This window comes from Diorhabda sublineata, chromosome 7, assembly GCF_026230105.1.
Source record: "Diorhabda sublineata isolate icDioSubl1.1 chromosome 7, icDioSubl1.1, whole genome shotgun sequence".
Taxonomy (NCBI): Eukaryota; Metazoa; Arthropoda; class Insecta; order Coleoptera; family Chrysomelidae; genus Diorhabda; species Diorhabda sublineata.
The window spans coordinates 33,292,600-33,312,707 of NC_079480.1; the positions used below are offsets into that span (position 1 = coordinate 33,292,600).

Consider the following 20,108-nt stretch of genomic DNA (forward strand, 5'->3'; position numbering starts at 1 on the left):
ATCTTTCTATAATTTTATTAAATTTGTTTGAAGTTGGTACAATCTAGTACATTTTCTAGTTCAATTTTTACATTCAGCTTTTAAATTGTGGCAACACTGCGGACAAACCGAATGGATGCTGTAGTCTGGAACAAGATTCCGGAAAGAACGGAAAATCAGTTGTATGAGAACCGGCGTGGAAATATGTTACATCGGTATTGGATGCGTTAAAAAATCGTATTTTCAAAGAAAATTTTATGATAAATAACGAACGAATGTGTGTTATTAAACGATGTGAACTTTTGTTTCTTCGTAGATGAAAACTTCCGAATATGTAGGTATGTTTATTCGTATATTCAGTTTGTGATTTTAGACGCCAACAAGTTGCACATTTTTCAATTGTGTATTGCATCTACGTACTTTAAATACTTTATTTGGAAAATAAAATGAGTATTTTACTAACGTGTACTTCTTAGTTTTTTTACAAGTTCGTGTATATTTTAATTTATTGGGCTGTTGTAAAATATGCCATATTTTTCGTGTATGTAGTGTTGTCTATTCACTAGTAGTTTTAATTGTTACTTTTTAATATTTATACAATAAAAAATCGAACGGGGTTGATTTCTAAACAAAGTTATTAATGATAAGAGAGTATTGATAAAACTTTTCGGTCACTACATTTAGAAAAATGTATTTCTTTTAATCAGAAGGTGTATGTAGTCGTTTTTTCAAACGAAAAATTTATGCACTTTGTTATGTTTCCGATATTTTTCTAAATAGTTATTAATGATAAAACTTTTCGGTCACTACATTTAGAAAAATGTATTTCTTTTAATCAGAAGGTGTATGTGGTCGTTTTTTCAAACGAAAAATTTATGCACTTTGTTATGTTTCCGATATTTTTCTAAATAATTATTAATGATAAAACTTTTCGGTCACTTCATTTAGAAAAATGTATTTCTTTTAATCAGAAGGTGTAAGTGGTCGTTTTTTCAAACGAAAAATTTATGCACTTTGTTATGTTTCCGATATTTTTCTAAATAGTTATTAATGATAAAACTTTTCGGTCACTACATTTAGAAAAATGTATTTCTTTTAATCAGAAGGTGTATGTGGTCGTTTTTTCAAACGAAAAATTTATGCACTTTGTTATGTTTCCGATATTTTTCTAAATAATTATTAATGATAAAACTTTTCGGTCACTACATTTAGAAAAATGTATTTCTACTAATCAGAAGGTGTAAGTGGTCGTTTTTTCAAACGAAAAATTTATGCACTTTGTTATGTTTCCGATATTTTTCTAAATAATTATTAATGATAAAACTTTTCGGTCACTACATTTAGAAAAATGTATTTCTTTTAATCAGAAGGTGTATGTGGTCGTTTTTTCAAACGAAAAATTTATGCACTTTGTTATGTTTCCGATATTTTTCTAAATAATTATTAATGATAAAACTTTTCGGTCACTACATTTAGAAAAATGTATTTCTATTAATCAGAAGGTATAAGTGGTCGTTTTTTCAAACGAAAAATTTATGCACTTTGTTATGAGAAACAGTTTTATACTTTAGGGTTAAACCGTGTACTTCTTAGTTTTTTTTTAATATATTCGACTGTTGTAAAATATACCATATTTTTCGTGTATGTAGTGTTGTCTATTCACTAGTAGTTTTAATAGTTACTTTTTAATATTTATACAATAAAAAATCAAACGGGGTTGATTACTAAACAAAGTTATTAATGATAAGAAAGTATTGATAAAACTTTTTGGTTGCTACATTTAGAAAAATGTATTTCTTTTAATCAGAACGTGTATGTGGTCGTTTTTTCAAACGAAAAATTTATGTTTCCGATATTTAATTTAGGGTTAAACCTTGCACCAAACGTTTAGTCAAGACATACCCCATTTTCTACGCCCAGCAATATTTGTAACAAAATAATTAATACATTACGGCTTAATTTGATTGATGCCTATATCAAATGTACTCCATCAATTATTGATTTAATGGGTTTAGACTAATAACAGCTGTTCGATTCATATCAATGTGGTATTTTTTTAATTTTCAGAGTAAAATGGCGAAACTTGGAAATTTCCAAACATGAGAACATATAATTTGGGATAATATGGGTGGAGGTTTCTATAATAACACTCCGAGCGAAGACATCATAAACGATAATACTGTACAAGTGGCGTTTTTTATCGTTTATACCACAATTTTCGTGATGGGTATATTTGGAAATTTACTTGTTTGTTATGTAGTTTTTCGTAACAAAGCGATGCAAACCGTCACTAATTTATTTATAACAAATTTGGCTCTATCGGATATCTTATTGTGTATGCTTGCTGTTCCTTTTACTCCTCTTTATACCTTTCTGGGAGAATGGGTATTCGGCGGACTTATATGTCATTTGGTGTCTTTCGCCCAAGGAATAAGCGTCTACATATCCACGTTGACTCTAACTTCAATTGCCATCGATAGATATTTTGTCATAATATACCCTTTCCATCCTAGAATGAAACTATTTACTTGTATAGTAATTATAATTATTATTTGGGTATTTTCTATAATAGTTACTTTACCCTACGGTGTATACGTCAAATTAGTTCCGTCGGAGAGAAATAAAGAAAAATATTTTTGTGACGAGAATTGGCCAACGGAAGATTGGAGAAGAGCTTTCGGAGGAATAACTACGGCCATGCAATTTTTTATACCATTTTTAATAATGGCATATTGCTACATATGCGTGTCTATGAAATTGAACGATCGAGCTAGATCCAAGCCGGGATGTAAAAATTCTCGAAAAGAAGAAATCGATAGAGAAAGAAAAAAGAGAACGAACCGTATGTTGATTTCGATGGTTGCCGTATTTTTAATATCGTGGTTACCGTTAAATACTTTTAATATTGTCAACGATTTTTATCAGCAAATGGAGAAATGGTATTTTTATTATTTAGCTTTTTTCGTTGGACACGCTATTGCCATGTCGTCGACTTGTTACAATCCCTTCCTTTACGCTTGGCTAAACGAAAATTTCAGAAAAGAATTTAAACAAGTCCTTCCTTGTTTTTACGGAGCAACTAGAAGAATTCCAATATGTACATTCGAAAATTGGAAATCTGAGAGAACTTGCAACGGCCACGAAAATCAACAGGTAAAAACTATTAATAATTTAAAAATAAGAAACAAAATAACAACAACTCCTTATTTTCTCTATAGGATTCTTTGTTACCGTCTTCAGGAATACATCGAAAATTATCTTTGCGAGATAGAAAATCACCTCCTCCGCCGTTTAAAATGGATAGCGTAGAAATGGAAAATATAATGGTGCCATCAGTCAGCACAGCGGAGTACGATTCAACCGCAGATATCGTTAAACTAAAGCTCATTAGCGAAGAAGAACCACCCCCATACGAAGATGAAAAACCCATAGTAGAAACATAACATAAGTAAGAGTTTTACAAAACTGATAATTAACATAATCACTAGGAGATTTTCTTTTGATCTTACATCTTACCCAGCATCATTGATACTGTTAACGGTATCGTATATAGGTTAACAAGACTATTGACAAGGTGTATACTCAAATTTGTTGATAGTTCTTTTTCATATACACTTTTATTTAAAACTGTTAGTTCAAGTTCCTAATATACCTCAACTGAGTGACCTGTCAAACATTATCGGTTAAATTTGGAAGAAAACTTTGAAACTGTTAGTTCAAGTTCCTAATATACCTCAACTGAGTGACCTATCAAACATTATCGGTTAAATTTGGAAGAAAACTTTAAAACTGTTAGTTCAAGTTCCTAATATACCTCAACTGAGTGACCTGTCAAACATTATCGGTTAAATTTGGAAGAAAACTTTAAAACTGTTAGTTCAAGTTCCTAATATACCTCAACTGAGTGACCTGTCAAACATTATCGGTTAAATTTGGAAGAAAACTTTAAAACTGTTAGTTCAAGTTCCTAATATACCTCAACTGAGTGACCTATCAAACATTATCGGTTAAATTTGGAAGAAAACTTTAAAACTGTTAGTTCAAGTTCCTAATATACCTCAACTGAGTGACCTGTCAAACATTATCGGTTAAATTTGGAAGAAAACTTTGAAACTGTTAGTTCAAGTTCCTAATATACCTCAACTGAGTGACCTATCAAACATTATCGGTTAAATTTGGAAGAAAACTTTAAAACTGTTAGTTCAAGTTCCTAATATACCTCAACTGAGTGACCTGTCAAACATTATCGGTTAAATTTGGAAGAAAACTTTAAAACTGTTAGTTCAAGTTCCTAATATACCTCAACTGAGTGACCTATCAAACATTATCGGTTAAATTTGGAAGAAAACTTTAAAACTGTTAGTTCAAGTTCCTAATATACCTCAACTGAGTGACCTATCAAACATTATCGGTTAAATTTGGAAGAAAACTTTAAAACTGTTAGTTCAAGTTCCTAATATACCTCAACTGAGTGACCTGTCAAACATTATCGGTTAAATTTGGAAGAAAACTTTAAAACTGTTAGTTCAAGTTCCTAATATACCTCAACTGAGTGACCTGTCAAACATTATCGGTTAAATTTGGAAGAAAACTTTAAAACTGTTAGTTCAAGTTCCTAATATACCTCAACTGAGTGACCTATCAAAAATTATCGGTTAAAATTGGAAGAAAACTTTAAAACTGTTAGTTCAAGTTCCTAATATACCTCAAATGAGTGACCTATCAAACATTATCGGTTAAATTTGGAAGAAAACTTTAAAACTGTTAGTTCAAGTTCCTAATATACCTCAACTGAGTGACCTGTCAAACATTATCGGTTAAAATTGGAAGAAAACTTTAAAACTGTTAGTTCAAGTTCCTAATATACCTCAAATGAGTGACCTATCAAACATTATCGGTTAAATTTGGAAGAAAACTTTAAAACTGTTAGTTCAAGTTCCTAATATACCTCAACTGAGTGACCTGTCAAACATTATCGGTTAAATTTGGAAGAAAACTTTGAAACTGTTAGTTCAAGTTCCTAATATACCTCAACTGAGTGACCTGTCAAACATTATCGGTTAAATTTGGAAGAAAACTTTAAAACTGTTAGTTCAAGTTCCTAATATACCTCAACTGAGTGACCTATCAAACATTATCGGTTAAATTTGGAAGAAAACTTTAAAACTGTTAGTTCAAGTTCCTAATATACCTCAACTGAGTGACCTATCAAAAATTATCGGTTAAAATTGGAAGAAAACTTTAAAACTGTTAGTTCAAGTTCCTAATATACCTCAACTGAGTGACCTGTCAAACATTATCGGTTAAATTTGGAAGAAAACTTTAAAACTGTTAGTTCAAGTTCCTAATATACCTCAACTGAGTGACCTATCAAACATTATCGGTTAAATTTGGAAGAAAACTTTAAAACTGTTAGTTCAAGTTCCTAATATACCTCAAATGAGTGACCTATCAAACATTATCGGTTAAATTTGGAAGAAAACTTTAAAACTGTTAGTTCAAGTTCCTAATATACCTCAACTGAGTGACCTGTCAAACATTATCGGTTAAATTTGGAAGAAAACTTTGAAACTGTTAGTTCAAGTTCCTAATATACCTCAACTGAGTGACCTGTCAAACATTATCGGTTAAATTTGGAAGAAAACTTTAAAACTGTTAGTTCAAGTTCCTAATATACCTCAACTGAGTGACCTATCAAACATTATCGGTTAAATTTGGAAGAAAACTTTAAAACTGTTAGTTCAAGTTCCTAATATACCTCAACTGAGTGACCTGTCAAACATTATCGGTTAAATTTGGAAGAAAACTTTGAAACTGTTAGTTCAAGTTCCTAATATACCTCAACTGAGTGACCTGTCAAACATTATCGGTTAAATTTGGAAGAAAACTTTAAAACTGTTAGTTCAAGTTCCTAATATACCTCAACTGAGTGACCTATCAAACATTATCGGTTAAATTTGGAAGAAAACTTTAAAACTGTTAGTTCAAGTTCCTAATATACCTCAACTGAGTGACCTGTCAAACATTATCGGTTAAATTTGGAAGAAAACTTTGAAACTGTTAGTTCAAGTTCCTAATATACCTCAACTGAGTGACCTATCAAAAATTATCGGTTAAAATTGGAAGAAAACTTTAAAACTGTTAGTTCAAGTTCCTAATATACTTCAACTGAGTGACCTATCAAACATTATCGGTTAAATTTGGAAGAAAACTTTAAAACTGTTAGTTCAAGTTCCTAATATACCTCAACTGAGTGACCTGTCAAACATTATCGGTTAAATTTGGAAGAAAACTTTGAAACTGTTAGTTCAAGTTCCTAATATACCTCAACTGAGTGACCTATCAAAAATTATCGGTTAAAATTGGAAGAAAACTTTAAAACTGTTAGTTCAAGTTCCTAATATACTTCAACTGAGTGACCTATCAAAAATTATCGGTTAAAATTGGAAGAAAACTTTAAAACTGTTAGTTCAAGTTCCTAATATACCTCAACTGAGTGACCTATCAAAAATTATCGGTTAAAATTGGAAGAAAACTTTAAAACTGTTAGTTCAAGTTCCTAATATACCTCAACTGAGTGACCTATCAAAAATTATCGGTTAAAATTGGAAGAAAACTTTAAAACTGTTAGTTCAAGTTCCTAATATACCTCAACTGAGTGACCTATCAAAAATTATCGGTTAAAATTGGAAGAAAACTTTAAAACTGTTAGTTCAAGTTCCTAATATACCTCAAATGAGTGACCTATCAAACATTATCGGTTAAATTTGGAAGAAAACTTTAAAACTGTTAGTTCAAGTTCCTAATATACCTCAACTGAGTGACCTATCAAACATTATCGGTTAAATTTGGAAGAAAACTTTAAAACTGTTAGTTCAAGTTCCTAATATACTTCAACTGAGTGACCTATCAAACATTATCGGTTAAATTTGGAAGAAAACTTTAAAACTGTTAGTTCAAGTTCCTAATATACCTGAACTGAGTGACCTATCAAAAATTATCGGTTAAAATTGGAAGAAAACTTTGAAACTGTTAGTTCAAGTTCCTAATATACCTCAACTGAGTGACCTATCAAAAATTATCGGTTAAATTTGGAAGAAAACTTTAAAACTGTTAGTTCAAGTTCCTAATATACCTCAACTGAGTGACCTATCAAAAATTATCGGTTAAAATTGGAAGAAAACTTTAAAACTGTTAGTTCAAGTTCCTAATATACCTCAAATGAGTGACCTATCAAACATTATCGGTTAAATTTGGAAGAAAACTTTAAAACTGTTAGTTCAAGTTCCTAATATACCTCAACTGAGTGACCTATCAAACATTATCGGTTAAATTTGGAAGAAAACTTTAAAACTGTTAGTTCAAGTTCCTAATATACTTCAACTGAGTGACCTATCAAACATTATCGGTTAAATTTGGAAGAAAACTTTAAAACTGTTAGTTCAAGTTCCTAATATACCTGAACTGAGTGACCTATCAAAAATTATCGGTTAAAATTGGAAGAAAACTTTGAAACTGTTAGTTCAAGTTCCTAATATACCTCAACTGAGTGACCTATCAAAAATTATCGGTTAAATTTGGAAGAAAACTTTAAAACTGTTAGTTCAAGTTCCTAATATACCTCAACTGAGTGACCTATCAAAAATTATCGGTTAAAATTGGAAGAAAACTTTAAAACTGTTAGTTCAAGTTCCTAATATACCTCAAATGAGTGACCTATCAAACATTATCGGTTAAATTTGGAAGAAAACTTTAAAACTGTTAGTTCAAGTTCCTAATATACCTCAACTGAGTGACCTATCAAACATTATCGGTTAAATTTGGAAGAAAACTTTAAAACTGTTAGTTCAAGTTCCTAATATACTTCAACTGAGTGACCTATCAAACATTATCGGTTAAATTTGGAAGAAAACTTTAAAACTGTTAGTTCAAGTTCCTAATATACCTGAACTGAGTGACCTATCAAAAATTATCGGTTAAAATTGGAAGAAAACTTTGAAACTGTTAGTTCAAGTTCCTAATATACCTCAACTGAGTGACCTATCAAAAATTATCGGTTAAATTTGGAAGAAAACTTTAAAACTGTTAGTTCAAGTTCCTAATATACCTCAACTGAGTGACCTATCAAAAATTATCGGTTAAAATTGGAAGAAAACTTTAAAACTGTTAGTTCAAGTTCCTAATATACCTGAACTGAGTGACCTATCAAAAATTATCGGTTAAAATTGGAAGAAAACTTTAAAACTGTTAGTTCAAGTTCCTAATATACCTCAACTGAGTGACCTATCAAAAATTATCGGTTAAAATTGGAAGAAAACTTTAAAACTGTTAGTTCAAGTTCCTAATATACCTCAAATGAGTGACCTATCAAAAATTATCGGTTAAATTTGGAAGAAAACTTTAAAACTGTTAGTTCAAGTTCCTAATATACCTCAACTGAGTGACCTATCAAAAATTATCGGTTAAAATTGGAAGAAAACTTTAAAACTGTTAGTTCAAGTTCCTAATATACCTCAAATGAGTGACCTATCAAACATTATCGGTTAAATTTGGAAGAAAACTTTAAAACTGTTAGTTCAAGTTCCTAATATACCTCAACTGAGTGACCTATCAAAAATTATCGGTTAAATTTGGAAGAAAACTTTAAAACTGTTAGTTCAAGTTCCTAATATACCTCAACTGAGTGACCTATCAAAAATTATCGGTTAAAATTGGAAGAAAACTTTAAAACTGTTAGTTCAAGTTCCTAATATACCTCAAATGAGTGACCTATCAAACATTATCGGTTAAATTTGGAAGAAAACTTTAAAACTGTTAGTTCAAGTTCCTAATATACCTCAACTGAGTGACCTATCAAAAATTATCGGTTAAAATTGGAAGAAAACTTTAAAACTGTTAGTTCAAGTTCCTAATATACTTCAACTGAGTGACCTATCAAACATTATCGGTTAAATTTGGAAGAAAACTTTAAAACTGTTAGTTCAAGTTCCTAATATACCTGAACTGAGTGACCTATCAAAAATTATCGGTTAAAATTGGAAGAAAACTTTGAAACTGTTAGTTCAAGTTCCTAATATACCTCAACTGAGTGACCTATCAAAAATTATCGGTTAAATTTGGAAGAAAACTTTAAAACTGTTAGTTCAAGTTCCTAATATACCTCAACTGAGTGACCTATCAAAAATTATCGGTTAAAATTGGAAGAAAACTTTAAAACTGTTAGTTCAAGTTCCTAATATACCTGAACTGAGTGACCTATCAAAAATTATCGGTTAAAATTGGAAGAAAACTTTAAAACTGTTAGTTCAAGTTCCTAATATACCTCAACTGAGTGACCTATCAAAAATTATCGGTTAAATTTGGAAGAAAACTTTAAAACTGTTAGTTCAAGTTCCTAATATACCTCAACTGAGTGACCTATCAAAAATTATCGGTTAAAATTGGAAGAAAACTTTAAAACTGTTAGTTCAAGTTCCTAATATACCTCAACTGAGTGACCTATCAAAAATTATCGGTTAAAATTGGAAGAAAACTTTAAAACTGTTAGTTCAAGTTCCTAATATACCTCAAATGAGTGACCTATCAAACATTATCGGTTAAATTTGGAAGAAAACTTATATTCTGAAGGTTGGGAAGCTATTAGAAATGAATAATTAGAAAATTCCAGATTCTATTGAAATTGTCTTGTTTGCAATTACATTTTGATCCCATAAACTATTTTAACGTACTAATTGGGTATTGTTTGATTTGAAAAATATACGTTATTTATTTTTTAGGGAAATATACGGCAACACTACTACTAAAGTTAGCGATCGAGAGAAATTCAAAGAGCTACTAATATAGTCAATATAATAATTATCAAATGTTTGTATTATATGAATAAATGTAATTATTTGTTTATTATATCTTACCACCTTTAATACCTTGCGAATAAAAAAAAAAGATTTACAGAATTTTAATATAAAAAATTTGTTAGATTTTTTCATCGTCAACTCCCAATATATTTTTATTATAATGCCATTCGGATATACCTCTCCCCGGTACGCCATTAATAATACATTTGTGAAATCTTTCATTCATCACAGCTTCTCGATCACTTCCCTTATAATGAACGGTATCATACAAAAATTCCATACGGACGTCGTACGACACACCCTGTGCGTCGAAAGTGAAATTCAGTACCTTCGGAAGTACTCCATTTTCGGCGTGCTCCGGCAAAAACAAATCGATGTTATCAATAGGATCTAATTTACCATTAACGTGGTTAACAAAGCCCATTTCTAAATGAGACGTGGTACACGGTTGACTAACGACACCTAACGCTATCTTAGTTTTATCTGTAAGATAAAACATAGAATATATGTAACGGTGCATTAAGGACCAATCTCTTTTGAAGCCTGCAACGAATATCAATATCAACATTATGATGAAGAAAACACAGAGATTCATAAATGATAACGAAAGTTATTAATTCACTTACCAAAACTGTGGTCTCTAAAAGCATCTACATTAACAAATGGAAAAGAAACTGCGTCAATTTGAAGGGTTCCGTTAACGTAACCCATTTGTTCATAATGTTTCTGATGAGCACTGAAAATTAAGTCATAAAAGTAATAATATAATTTGGTAAGTAAAACTTATATTTATTACAATGATTAAGTTAGTAACGTTACATTATACTGATGAAAACAATCAAATGAAAGTAATTAATTCGAGTACTTACTCTTTTAAATTTTGGAATAGCTTTGGTGACCATTCTTCTCTAGCGATAGCTCTTGCTATCACCGATATAGGTACATCGACTTCAAAAAAGAACCATTGGTAATCACTTGTCCAATCGAGATCTAAATCGACACGAAATCGATTATGGGGGTTCAAGTGTTGCCTAAAAGCAAACATTTCGATTTATATACAATTTAAAAAAACCACATCGAAACATTTCAATATTTATTTTTTGTGAATATATTTTACCAACAAAGTACATCTGATCAAAAGCATAAAGTTAATTAAGAGTATGTACTTTCGAATGTATTTTTTATTTATGTATACCTATTATTGAAAATATACTAACTTCATCAATCCCTTATACGTGATTTTCCATTTTTTCATAGGTTTTAGTGGAGTAATACAAATTCCTCCACCGGAATAACGATCTTGTTTATATAGAGAAATCACCGAGGCATCTAAATTAGTATCAGGTAATTCCTCACTTTCTAAAACCCCATAATCTGGATGCTACAATAAAAAACCAAATTCATATTTAGAAGAATTAAAACACAAAATGAGGGCTTAAAGGGTTTAGAGAAGAAATAGAACAAAGGGAACTGATATACAAAGTCATACAAATGTCTTTAAAACAAACGTATTATAATCAACTTGTTCTACAAAAATATAGAGACAAAAAATTACACTGCAATTTTCTATCGTGCCCTGTTTTTTTCTATTTAGAGATTCCATTATTACTAGGTACTTGGGGTACTGTATTATTCTCTTTTTCTTCTGTCTGCATGTTTGACATTGATAATTTATAAAGTTGTAAATAATTTTACAGTTTTTACTTACCACTATATAGACTAAACCAACTATTTTGCCTTTTTGTCTACGTTCGGTTCCACCACAAAAATATATTCCATTTTGTGATACGGCGTGGAAAAATACGGCGTCAAACGCCTAAAAATAGTAAAAAGGAATTTTAACAATTTTCGAAATTCGTTCAAAAAACTTACTTGGTCATGGTATGATAACTGTTGCAATCTGTCTAAAATTTCTATTTTATATACGTGATTTTTACCATAGATATAACATTTCAATCTTCTCAAAAATAATAAGGAAACCATAAAACAATATTTCAACGAGTACCATTTCCCTTTCTGAGCGTATACGTTTAAAATTTTCTCTGGATTAGTTTTTGACGATTGTTTGATCAAGTATATTCCAAAAATAAGAATAATTACTATTATTCCGGATGCAAGCATTATTTTCTAATCTATAAACAAATAAATTATCACCACAAAAATAACAAAACATTATTTCGATTTGGTATTTATTGCAGATTAGTCTTTTATGTTGGATACAAAAGATAAAATATATTTTCTTTTACTATGATTCAAGATAGTATTAAAACAACTTTTGTAAATGTAATTAAGGCTTCAAAACAATTTCTAAATTTGAAAAAATCACCAAACAAAAATATTAACATTGTTACAAATCATTTTCTAATTCTAAAAGTAGATAATTTAAGTAGTAAATGGATGTTGATATAAGTATATATATTTTAAAATTATAGCACTTACATATTATGTGACTAGAAGAAGTTTTTTATTTCATTTATTCTTCAAAAAAAAGTGAAACTGATTTTCATTTTATTTGATTGACCGATCACTAAATAATTTTTTTAATATGAATGTAAATCTCTAGCAACAAGTTATCTTATCATTCAAGTATCATTATGTTACATAATTTGAATTATTTTTTAATTTAAAGTTCAGTTCAGTAATGATAACACAAAAAATTATTAATACTTACTATTTTGGAAAGTTCCAAATGAATATGGAAAATATAAGTTTATATTTTTATTAACTAAATGTAGATTTTCAATGTATGTAATTTGGGATATATCTTCAACTTCATACTTCTTTATACTTTATATGTCCAGTATTAGATACATTTCGCTCAGTATACCTCAAAATCGTATTCAACACTTCCTTCTGAAAAGAATTTTAAAAACTTTTAAATTATTATAATTATTACTAAAGTCGTGTCATTACATGTCTCATAACATGATGCTCTTAATGCACTCTCTTAATACGTTATGAAACCAACAGTTCAGCATCTCTACTCTTCTTCATATTAAGTATAGGTTTCTTTTTTTTTATGATTGTTTAGTAGCGTAAATTAAATTTAAATCCTAATAGACGTCGCCACCTACAATTTGCGTCAACAGTCGTCAGACATGGCTACTCAAACGTTGTAATATTTATTCCCTTCATTTTATAATTAAATTAAAATGTGTCTTTAAATATATTAGCACCATATAATACAGTTCAGTCCTACTTTTTATGGAACGAATCAATCAATTCACAATTTTTGCAAAGGTCGTAGACGGAAAAATTAAAAATATATCTGTCAACACTGGAATTTTCAAATTATTATATGTTCTTTAAAATATAAATACCAAAATCGATGCATATTGTTTTTGTTTGTTGTTTTGACTTGTAGTGTATCAAACTATTAAAAAAAAACAAAAATGAAAGTAAACATTTTATTAAAATTATAAGGAAAACCAAGTTAGTTAAAAAAACAAAAATGAAAGTAAACATTTTATTAAAATTATAAGGAAAACCAAGTTAGGTAAAAAAAAATGATTTAATTTGTATTAGTTTCAGAATAATTACAATTTTTTTCGTGTTCAGAAATATTCAATATATTTCCACGGTATCTACAACCTTTTTCTTTGAAAACACAACAAAGACTAACGTTTTCAGCCAAATCCTCCAATGCGAAGTTTCTAGCATCCTTAATAACCCCTTGGCAAGAAGGGCAATTATTCAATATTTTACAATTACTACAAATGTGATGTCCCCTTTCACAAAGGAAAATCGGACTGACCATATATTCGGTACAAATAGGGCATTCCAATGTTCTACGTAATAAATCAGAATTATCAATAGTCTTTAACAAATGACGTGGTATGAACGAATTATCAGATGATAGGGAACTTTCATTTACGGTATCTTCATTTGTTTCTATAATTATTGTAAACTTTATAGTAGACGTTATCCCTATCAATTTATAGATGTTTTCGAGATTAAACTTGGTGCATTTAATTATGGGTAAATTGGTGTCTTCTAGTGTTTTAAAACTATTTGTCGTATCAGGTATTTTTTGGTTTTGACTTTTATTTGCAGTGGAAAAAATATTATTATCGATTGCCAAAGATATTATAGAACTAGAACTTGATGAACTAATACTGGTAGTAGTAGACTTTTCATCAGAGGATTTACAATTCGTATTGGTAGAAGTTTTCAAATACTCTGTAGAGTTTGAAAATATGGGTTTATTCAGACCATTTGAATTGAAAAATGTTGTTGAAGGTACAAGATTCTTTATAGCTTTTTTTATTTTTCGTTCATTTGTACACACATTTGGTTGATATCCACTATTTGTAGTTGCCTGTGTCTGTTTGGTTTCACTTTCTTTCGCGTGTTGAAAAATAGGGGAATTATTGACTTGTTCTATGAAACTAGGAGACGACCAAGTAGATGAGTATTGAGTTTGATTAGAACTACTATTTGATTTTAGAATATTGGTTGCGAATAAGGGAGAGGGCATAGTCGTTGCAAGAGACGTAGACAACATTGACTGATTAAATGAAAAATCTTTGCTAATTGGATTTGTTATGCAAGAAGAAAATGCTTTTACGCCAATTGATTGATAGGCCAAAGAATACGGATGATGTTTTAAATCACATCGGTTGTCAATACATCTGAAGCAATGTTTTCTTTCATTAAATTCTTCAATTGGTTGTTTTTTGAATGTTATTATAGGCGAATTTTCATTACTATTCTGCAATTTAAGTGTATAGTATAACGTCTGTTCACTAGATTTAACCGAAGTTACAATCACTTTATCACTACAAAGATATACGAAAAACAAACAAGAATTTACAGAAATAACACAAACATAATGTTTAAACATTTGAACAGGTATGACAATATTATCGAAATATATATTATTGCCATGTCTTTGTACCAAATGTGAAGTTATATCAGATAGAATTATTTGTTCACTGCACCCTTCTTGAAACATTGGACATGTTATCGTTTTAAATTGACAATATTTTTCGTGATTTTCTACGTCCTTCCAAGAAATTAATGCGTTACAATTTGGATAAACGCATGGAAAATTCAAGAATTTTGCTACCCTCTCGAAGATTAAGTTTCTCCGAGCTCCATCCGCGTATTTAATATCCTTACATCTTCCGCATTGATATTCCTTGTCAGAAACAGTCATGATTGGTGGAATTGATAATGTGAGACCACAGATTACGCATTTCAATGATTTCAGAGTTTCTGTTATATCCGAGTTTACTTCAGAAACCTCCCTAGAAGTAAAAAAATAAAGTAATATAAAGTGTGCTTTTTATTGGAATCCTTTTAATTAAATAAAATCCTGAAATGTTTAATGCAATATCTCCAATTTAATCTGTATCACATAAAAGAGAGATATACATATTTTATATACCTGTAAAGAGAATTGATTTTTTTATTGTCTACATTACATTGATTTATTCTTTTTCACATTTTTCTAATTTCAATACTTCTTTTAAATGTTGGCAACATTGTTAGAATTTTATCTCTTATCAGTTGGAACAGATGCAAAAACAATCAATTTTATTTAACAAGGTTGTAGAAGATGCAGAACTTTTAATACAGAATAACATTTCATAATTTAATATATCAATTAGTATTATTAAATTGATCAACATATTCCTATATTCAAATAAAATCGTTAATTGACGAAGATACTTGAATACATTAAATCGACATGAAATACTACACGTCTTGTATCCTATTTTACTACATTACATCACAAAGATATACTTTGGGCTGATTAACTATGAGAAATATTTAAGATAGTTAAGAAACGTTATTATAAACAGACAATTATTTTTGTATATCTAATATTCTCGTTGGATTAACATAATCGCATGTTCAATTTTTCTCTTCGAAAGTTTACATCATTTTGTGTGTTATGAGATGAAAAAATAGATCTACATCAGTAATACAATAATATTGCTTTGTTGATAAAACTATTGAATGTATCAATAACTTACATTTTCAGGACAAATGAAAAGTAGATTCAGCTAAACAATAAAGTGTAATACTATTTAAAAAAAATAAATCGAATGATTTATACTAGTCACTAGTCACTTTATCATTTAATATGCATACTCGATATTTATATACCCATAATTTGTTTTCATAGATACATTAATCGTAGTGATCATATTCATAACTAAAAAGTGGGGTTATATTATTGACGAAAATAATCGATTATTTATAATCGATATTATAAAACTATGTATAAAAATTTTTTCATAATTTCGGAGGTACAACTAAATGTACGTTATATGTATAAGTAACACAGGTCTAATATAAATAATAAAGTTTGATACGATACATGATAATCTTTGTTTTTTTGATAACATATAAAACAGCTTTTATACTAAAAGTACCCATAGTGTATTTTTGGTTGCCTAATTTTGTGAATGTCGAAATTAGTTGAAATTATGTAAAGCCACTGCGAAATACTAGAAAAGTAATAGTCTGCGCAGGAAACAAAAATAATAATAATTTTAAAATGGTTGACTGACACCATAAAGCCAACATAATTAAAATTTTACAAGGATTCAAGTCTATCCAAAGTAGAGCTTTTGCAATAAACATAGCCGATACCGTTTTATCTTTTCCAACCAGGCCAATTAATTAAATTGTATTTTAAGAGCCGCGTTCATTGTGAATTACTTAATATCCCATTAAATATTCAATTTGCTTTCACAAACAAGTAATTGAAGCAAACAACAAACGAATTACATCCTCATGTCGAGTTAATTAAAATTAGTCAAAATTGTTTAATCAAATTATTTAGATTTCAGTAGTAGTCTAATGTAGGTATACTCTGAAGTGACTGTTCATTAACATATTTGAGTTTTTTTTTAAACTTTGGTAAGAATACGACACCGAATCGATTAAAGTTTTCTTGAAAAATTTTTCTTTGTTTAATAGTTTTGAAAACTTAATACTTTGAAATAAAAATCGTTTCATATTTTCACAATATCTGTTGTTAAGGGAATCGACGATCCAAATATTCAAAAGACAGTTTCCAAATTATATTTTGACGACTCTATATATAAAAACAATTCTAATAGTTCTCTTTTGAATAATTCCTATTTTTGGATAATGTCTGTTTCGTATTTGCTGTTTATTTTAGACAAAGACAAGCTTTGCTTCAAATATTTTACTTTTATTTTCGAAATAACTTCGTTTAATGGATTTGGACGACATATTACCAACCGTTGGAGAATTCGGTAAATACCAACAGTTGATTATATGGTTTATATTACTGCCGGCGGTTTTTCCATGTGGATTCCACGCTTATAATCAACTTTTTATGGCAACTGTACCGAAGCATTGGTGTAATATATCAAATTTATCCAACATGACCCAACATTCGGGTCTGGAAAATACAAGGTGAGTCCCCAGTGTTATTTTATTTTTTCCGAAAGACTATAAATTGTAATGAGAATCAATGCTTCTACATTATTGTTACGATTGTTTGAATATCATTTTGAAAATGTTCCAGTGTTTCTAATAATACTTTAGAAAACCAGTGCTTTCTGAGAAATATAAGTCAGAAGATTCCTTGCGATGAAGGGTGGATGTATAAGGACGTAAAAACGAATTCTGTCGTATCAGAGGTAAGATATTTGGAGAAAATATTCGTTATACTTGGTCCGCCTTTATGTCCCAGGCTCTGGGGGCCCGTTAAGGTTCAAATTATTAAAAAAAAAATCATTTATGAAATAATTTTCTTCAAGAAACCCTTCCCGAGATTCAGATTATATTTATTATTTTTTTATTACAGTGGAATTTGATTTGCGATAAAGATTTTTTGGTAACCCTAGCTTTGGTTGTTTTCGGTATTAGCGGTCTTGTAGGTAACTACATATTCGGATACATTCAGGACGGTTGGGGTAGAAAACCTGCTTATTATTTATATTTATTAATTGGATGTGTTTTTGGTATTGCGACAGCTTTCGCAACGAACTACGCGATGTGGGTGATTTTCAGAATTGGAGTAGGATTCACTGTACCGGCTATTTTAGGCACTCCTTACGTTTTAGGTAAGCACCTAAAATGAAAAATTTACGAAACGATTCTTTTCCTAATAGATTCTAATCAGGATTTCTTATCGAGATACCTATATTAATGTCTTGTATCATTATAGACGTATCGAGTATGATTGTATCGAGTTTTTTGTGTTTAGCTATCGAATTGGTAGGACCAAGCGAAAGGACTCTGGTCACTATACTAATTAATATAGCATATTCTTTATCTCTGATATCATTAGCTATAATTGTATGGGCAGTTAGAGAATGGAGAATGATGGCATTAGTGACTACGGTACCGTTTTTGGCGTTGTTCTTTACCTGGCCGCTTTTACCCGAAAGTCCAAGATGGTTACTTGCTCAAGGAAATTTCGATAAAGCCCAAACTATATTACAAACTATGGCAAGGTATGACTTACTTTTTGATAAGGAGTTTACTACGAATACGAAATTTATTACTTCTAGAGTAAACGGAAGACAATTTCCAAAAAAGTTAATAACCGATTACAAGATTGAAAAATTACAAGATAAAGTGAACTGCAAGACGAATTATGGAATACACGATTTATTTAAAACAAAGAATTTAAAATGGAAAACCATAATTATAACGTTTCTTTGGTTTACAAATACCAGCGTGTATGTCGGTCTTTCTTATTATGCTCCTACGTTAGGTAAGCAAACTTTCTTTTTATATTTCGTGCTAATTGAAATATTAAAGAAAAATATATTTAACTACTAATTTAATGCTTTCAGGAGGAGACGAGTATTTGAATTTTTTTCTCGCCGGTGCCGTAGAATTGCCCACTTATTTATTTCTTTGGCCAGCGATGGAAAGACTTGGTAGAAGGTGGACGCTATGTATCAGCATGATTATCGGCGGTACATCTTGTTTAGCAACATTTTTGGTACAAAATGGTAAGAAATTGATCGATTCGAATGAACACAACATAGAAATTATACATGTCGTAGATTACGTTACAACGCTGGTGTTGTATTGTGTTGGTAAAATGGGAATATCATCGTCTTTTGTCGTTTTACCATTGATGGCATCCGAATTGTACCCAACTGTCGTTCGAGGATTAGGAATGAGTTTAAGTTCTGGCATAGGTATGCTCGGCCCAATATTCATCCCTTTAGTCAATTATCTGGTAATAAATTGAATACCAAGTTGAGGAAAAGTCGTTTCGAAATAAATTAATTTTCAGGGTTCGGATATATTGATCCTACCTCTGATAATTATGGGTACCATGTTGATAATGGGCGGCACGTCATCGTTGCTTTTACCAGAAACATTAAATCAACATCTCCCGCAAAACCTTCAAGATGCCGAATTGACTCCGTTAGATTGTTTCGCTTTCTGCAATATTCCGCAGAAAAATGTAAAAAATAAATCGGTTTTCGATAGTAGATTGTAATAAATGTATGAATTTACAATAAACTAACGGTTAATGTAGTCCAGGGGCGCAAATTCTTTTACCCGAAACCCTAAATAGTTAGTACAAAAGAATTTGTAGCCCATGACTGTTTCATTAGTGTTATTTATTTGAATAAAAGCGCGGACAACGTCACTACAAGTGATAAAAGTGAAGAAGCGAAAGATAAATGATTTGTCGTGTTTGTTTTGCGATAAAACGGGCGATTTAGTGAAGAATCCAAAACCACAAACGTTCATTAGTATTAAAAAAGCAGCGGATCGCGGAAAAGACGATATCAGTAAGAAAATAGAATTGCTGCACACAATTGTTCCTGGCATCGAGCTTGTATTTGTTGTTTCAGGTAGCCGACGTGTTCGTCGGTCATCAAGAAGTGAATTAAAACTTGATACGCGATACAAAAATGTTTAATCTGTGGTAAACAAACAAGAAATAAGAACAAAACTCTTTTTTTATGTTACGGAATTTCAGCGGCGGAACAAAGATGATGTTATCACAAAAACTGGCACTTGCGAACAACCAACTCATTTATTTGCAATGGAAGTGAGGTATTATAAACATCGTTATCGTGATTATTTGCGACTACCAAGAAATTCTGATAATCCAGCAGGCAGATCTTCGATTGAAATGCCACTTGACATACTTTTAGAGGCATTTGAAAATTTGATTGATGTGGCGAACAACCAAGAAATTCTGATAATCCAACAGGCAGATCTTCAATTGAAATACCACTTGACATACTTGTAGAGGCATTTGAAAATCTGATTGATGTGGCGAACAACCAAGAAATTCTGATAATCCAACAG

At 30.2% G+C, this 20,108-nt stretch overlaps 3 protein-coding genes across 8 annotated transcripts; 2 read left to right on the forward strand and 1 right to left on the reverse strand.

The window, feature by feature from the left end:
* Positions 1-40: 40 nt before the first annotated feature.
* Positions 41-9,879, forward strand: LOC130446815 (prolactin-releasing peptide receptor-like). 2 transcript variants are annotated; one of them, XM_056783289.1, is made up of 4 exons: positions 41-317; positions 2,047-3,132; positions 3,198-3,427; positions 9,756-9,879. In XM_056783289.1, the coding sequence occupies exons 2-3, from the start codon at positions 2,104-2,106 to the stop codon at positions 3,420-3,422; spliced, it is 1,254 nt and encodes a 417-aa protein (XP_056639267.1). In that variant the 5' UTR covers positions 41-317; positions 2,047-2,103; the 3' UTR covers positions 3,423-3,427; positions 9,756-9,879. The 2 variants fall into 2 exon arrangements, with proteins under 2 accessions (XP_056639267.1, XP_056639268.1); XM_056783290.1 differs by having other exon boundaries at positions 41-313.
* Positions 9,635-16,064, reverse strand: LOC130446813 (uncharacterized). 4 transcript variants are annotated; one of them, XM_056783286.1, is made up of 8 exons: positions 15,815-16,064; positions 12,505-15,082; positions 11,706-11,965; positions 11,542-11,649; positions 11,051-11,214; positions 10,703-10,864; positions 10,460-10,569; positions 9,636-10,376 (listed from the first exon to the last, which is right to left on the reverse strand). In XM_056783286.1, the coding sequence occupies exons 3-8, from the start codon at positions 11,952-11,954 to the stop codon at positions 9,952-9,954; spliced, it is 1,218 nt and encodes a 405-aa protein (XP_056639264.1). In that variant the 5' UTR covers positions 11,955-11,965; positions 12,505-15,082; positions 15,815-16,064; the 3' UTR covers positions 9,636-9,951. The 4 variants fall into 4 exon arrangements, 3 of the variants coding, with proteins under 3 accessions (XP_056639263.1, XP_056639264.1, XP_056639265.1); XM_056783287.1 differs by having other exon boundaries at positions 12,505-12,686; positions 15,815-15,980; XM_056783285.1 differs by lacking the exons at positions 12,505-15,082; positions 15,815-16,064 and adding an exon at positions 12,273-12,427 and having other exon boundaries at positions 9,635-10,376.
* A 546-nt stretch (positions 16,065-16,610) lies between these two features.
* On the forward strand, positions 16,611-19,322 carry LOC130446360 (beta-alanine transporter). Of its 2 annotated transcripts, none has more exons than XM_056782577.1 (9): positions 16,611-16,706; positions 16,972-17,231; positions 17,344-17,458; positions 17,626-17,884; positions 18,028-18,277; positions 18,335-18,540; positions 18,623-18,784; positions 18,839-19,017; positions 19,075-19,322. In XM_056782577.1, the coding sequence occupies exons 2-9, from the start codon at positions 17,029-17,031 to the stop codon at positions 19,282-19,284; spliced, it is 1,584 nt and encodes a 527-aa protein (XP_056638555.1). In that variant the 5' UTR covers positions 16,611-16,706; positions 16,972-17,028; the 3' UTR covers positions 19,285-19,322. The 2 variants fall into 2 exon arrangements, with proteins under 2 accessions (XP_056638555.1, XP_056638556.1); XM_056782578.1 differs by having other exon boundaries at positions 18,839-18,976.
* The last annotated feature ends 786 nt before the right edge of the window (positions 19,323-20,108 follow it).

Coding starts and splice junctions, on each gene's coding strand:
- LOC130446815 (XM_056783289.1), top strand. CDS start 2,104: ATGGGTGGAGGTTTCTATAATAACACTCCGAGCGAAGACATCATAAAC. Junction 3,133..3,197: donor ACGGCCACGAAAATCAACAG/GTAAAAACTATT, acceptor TTTTCTCTATAG/GATTCTTTGTTACCGTCTTC.
- LOC130446813 (XM_056783285.1), bottom strand. CDS start 11,954: ATGCTTGCATCCGGAATAATAGTAATTATTCTTATTTTTGGAATATAC. Junction 11,650..11,705: donor AGTTATCATACCATGACCAA/GTAAGTTTTTTG, acceptor TACTATTTTTAG/GCGTTTGACGCCGTATTTTT. Junction 11,215..11,541: donor TTGGTTTAGTCTATATAGTG/GTAAGTAAAAAC, acceptor TTTTTATTGTAG/CATCCAGATTATGGGGTTTT.
- LOC130446360 (XM_056782577.1), top strand. CDS start 17,029: ATGGATTTGGACGACATATTACCAACCGTTGGAGAATTCGGTAAATAC. Junction 17,232..17,343: donor TCGGGTCTGGAAAATACAAG/GTGAGTCCCCAG, acceptor AAAATGTTCCAG/TGTTTCTAATAATACTTTAG. Junction 19,018..19,074: donor TCCCTTTAGTCAATTATCTG/GTAATAAATTGA, acceptor ATTAATTTTCAG/GGTTCGGATATATTGATCCT.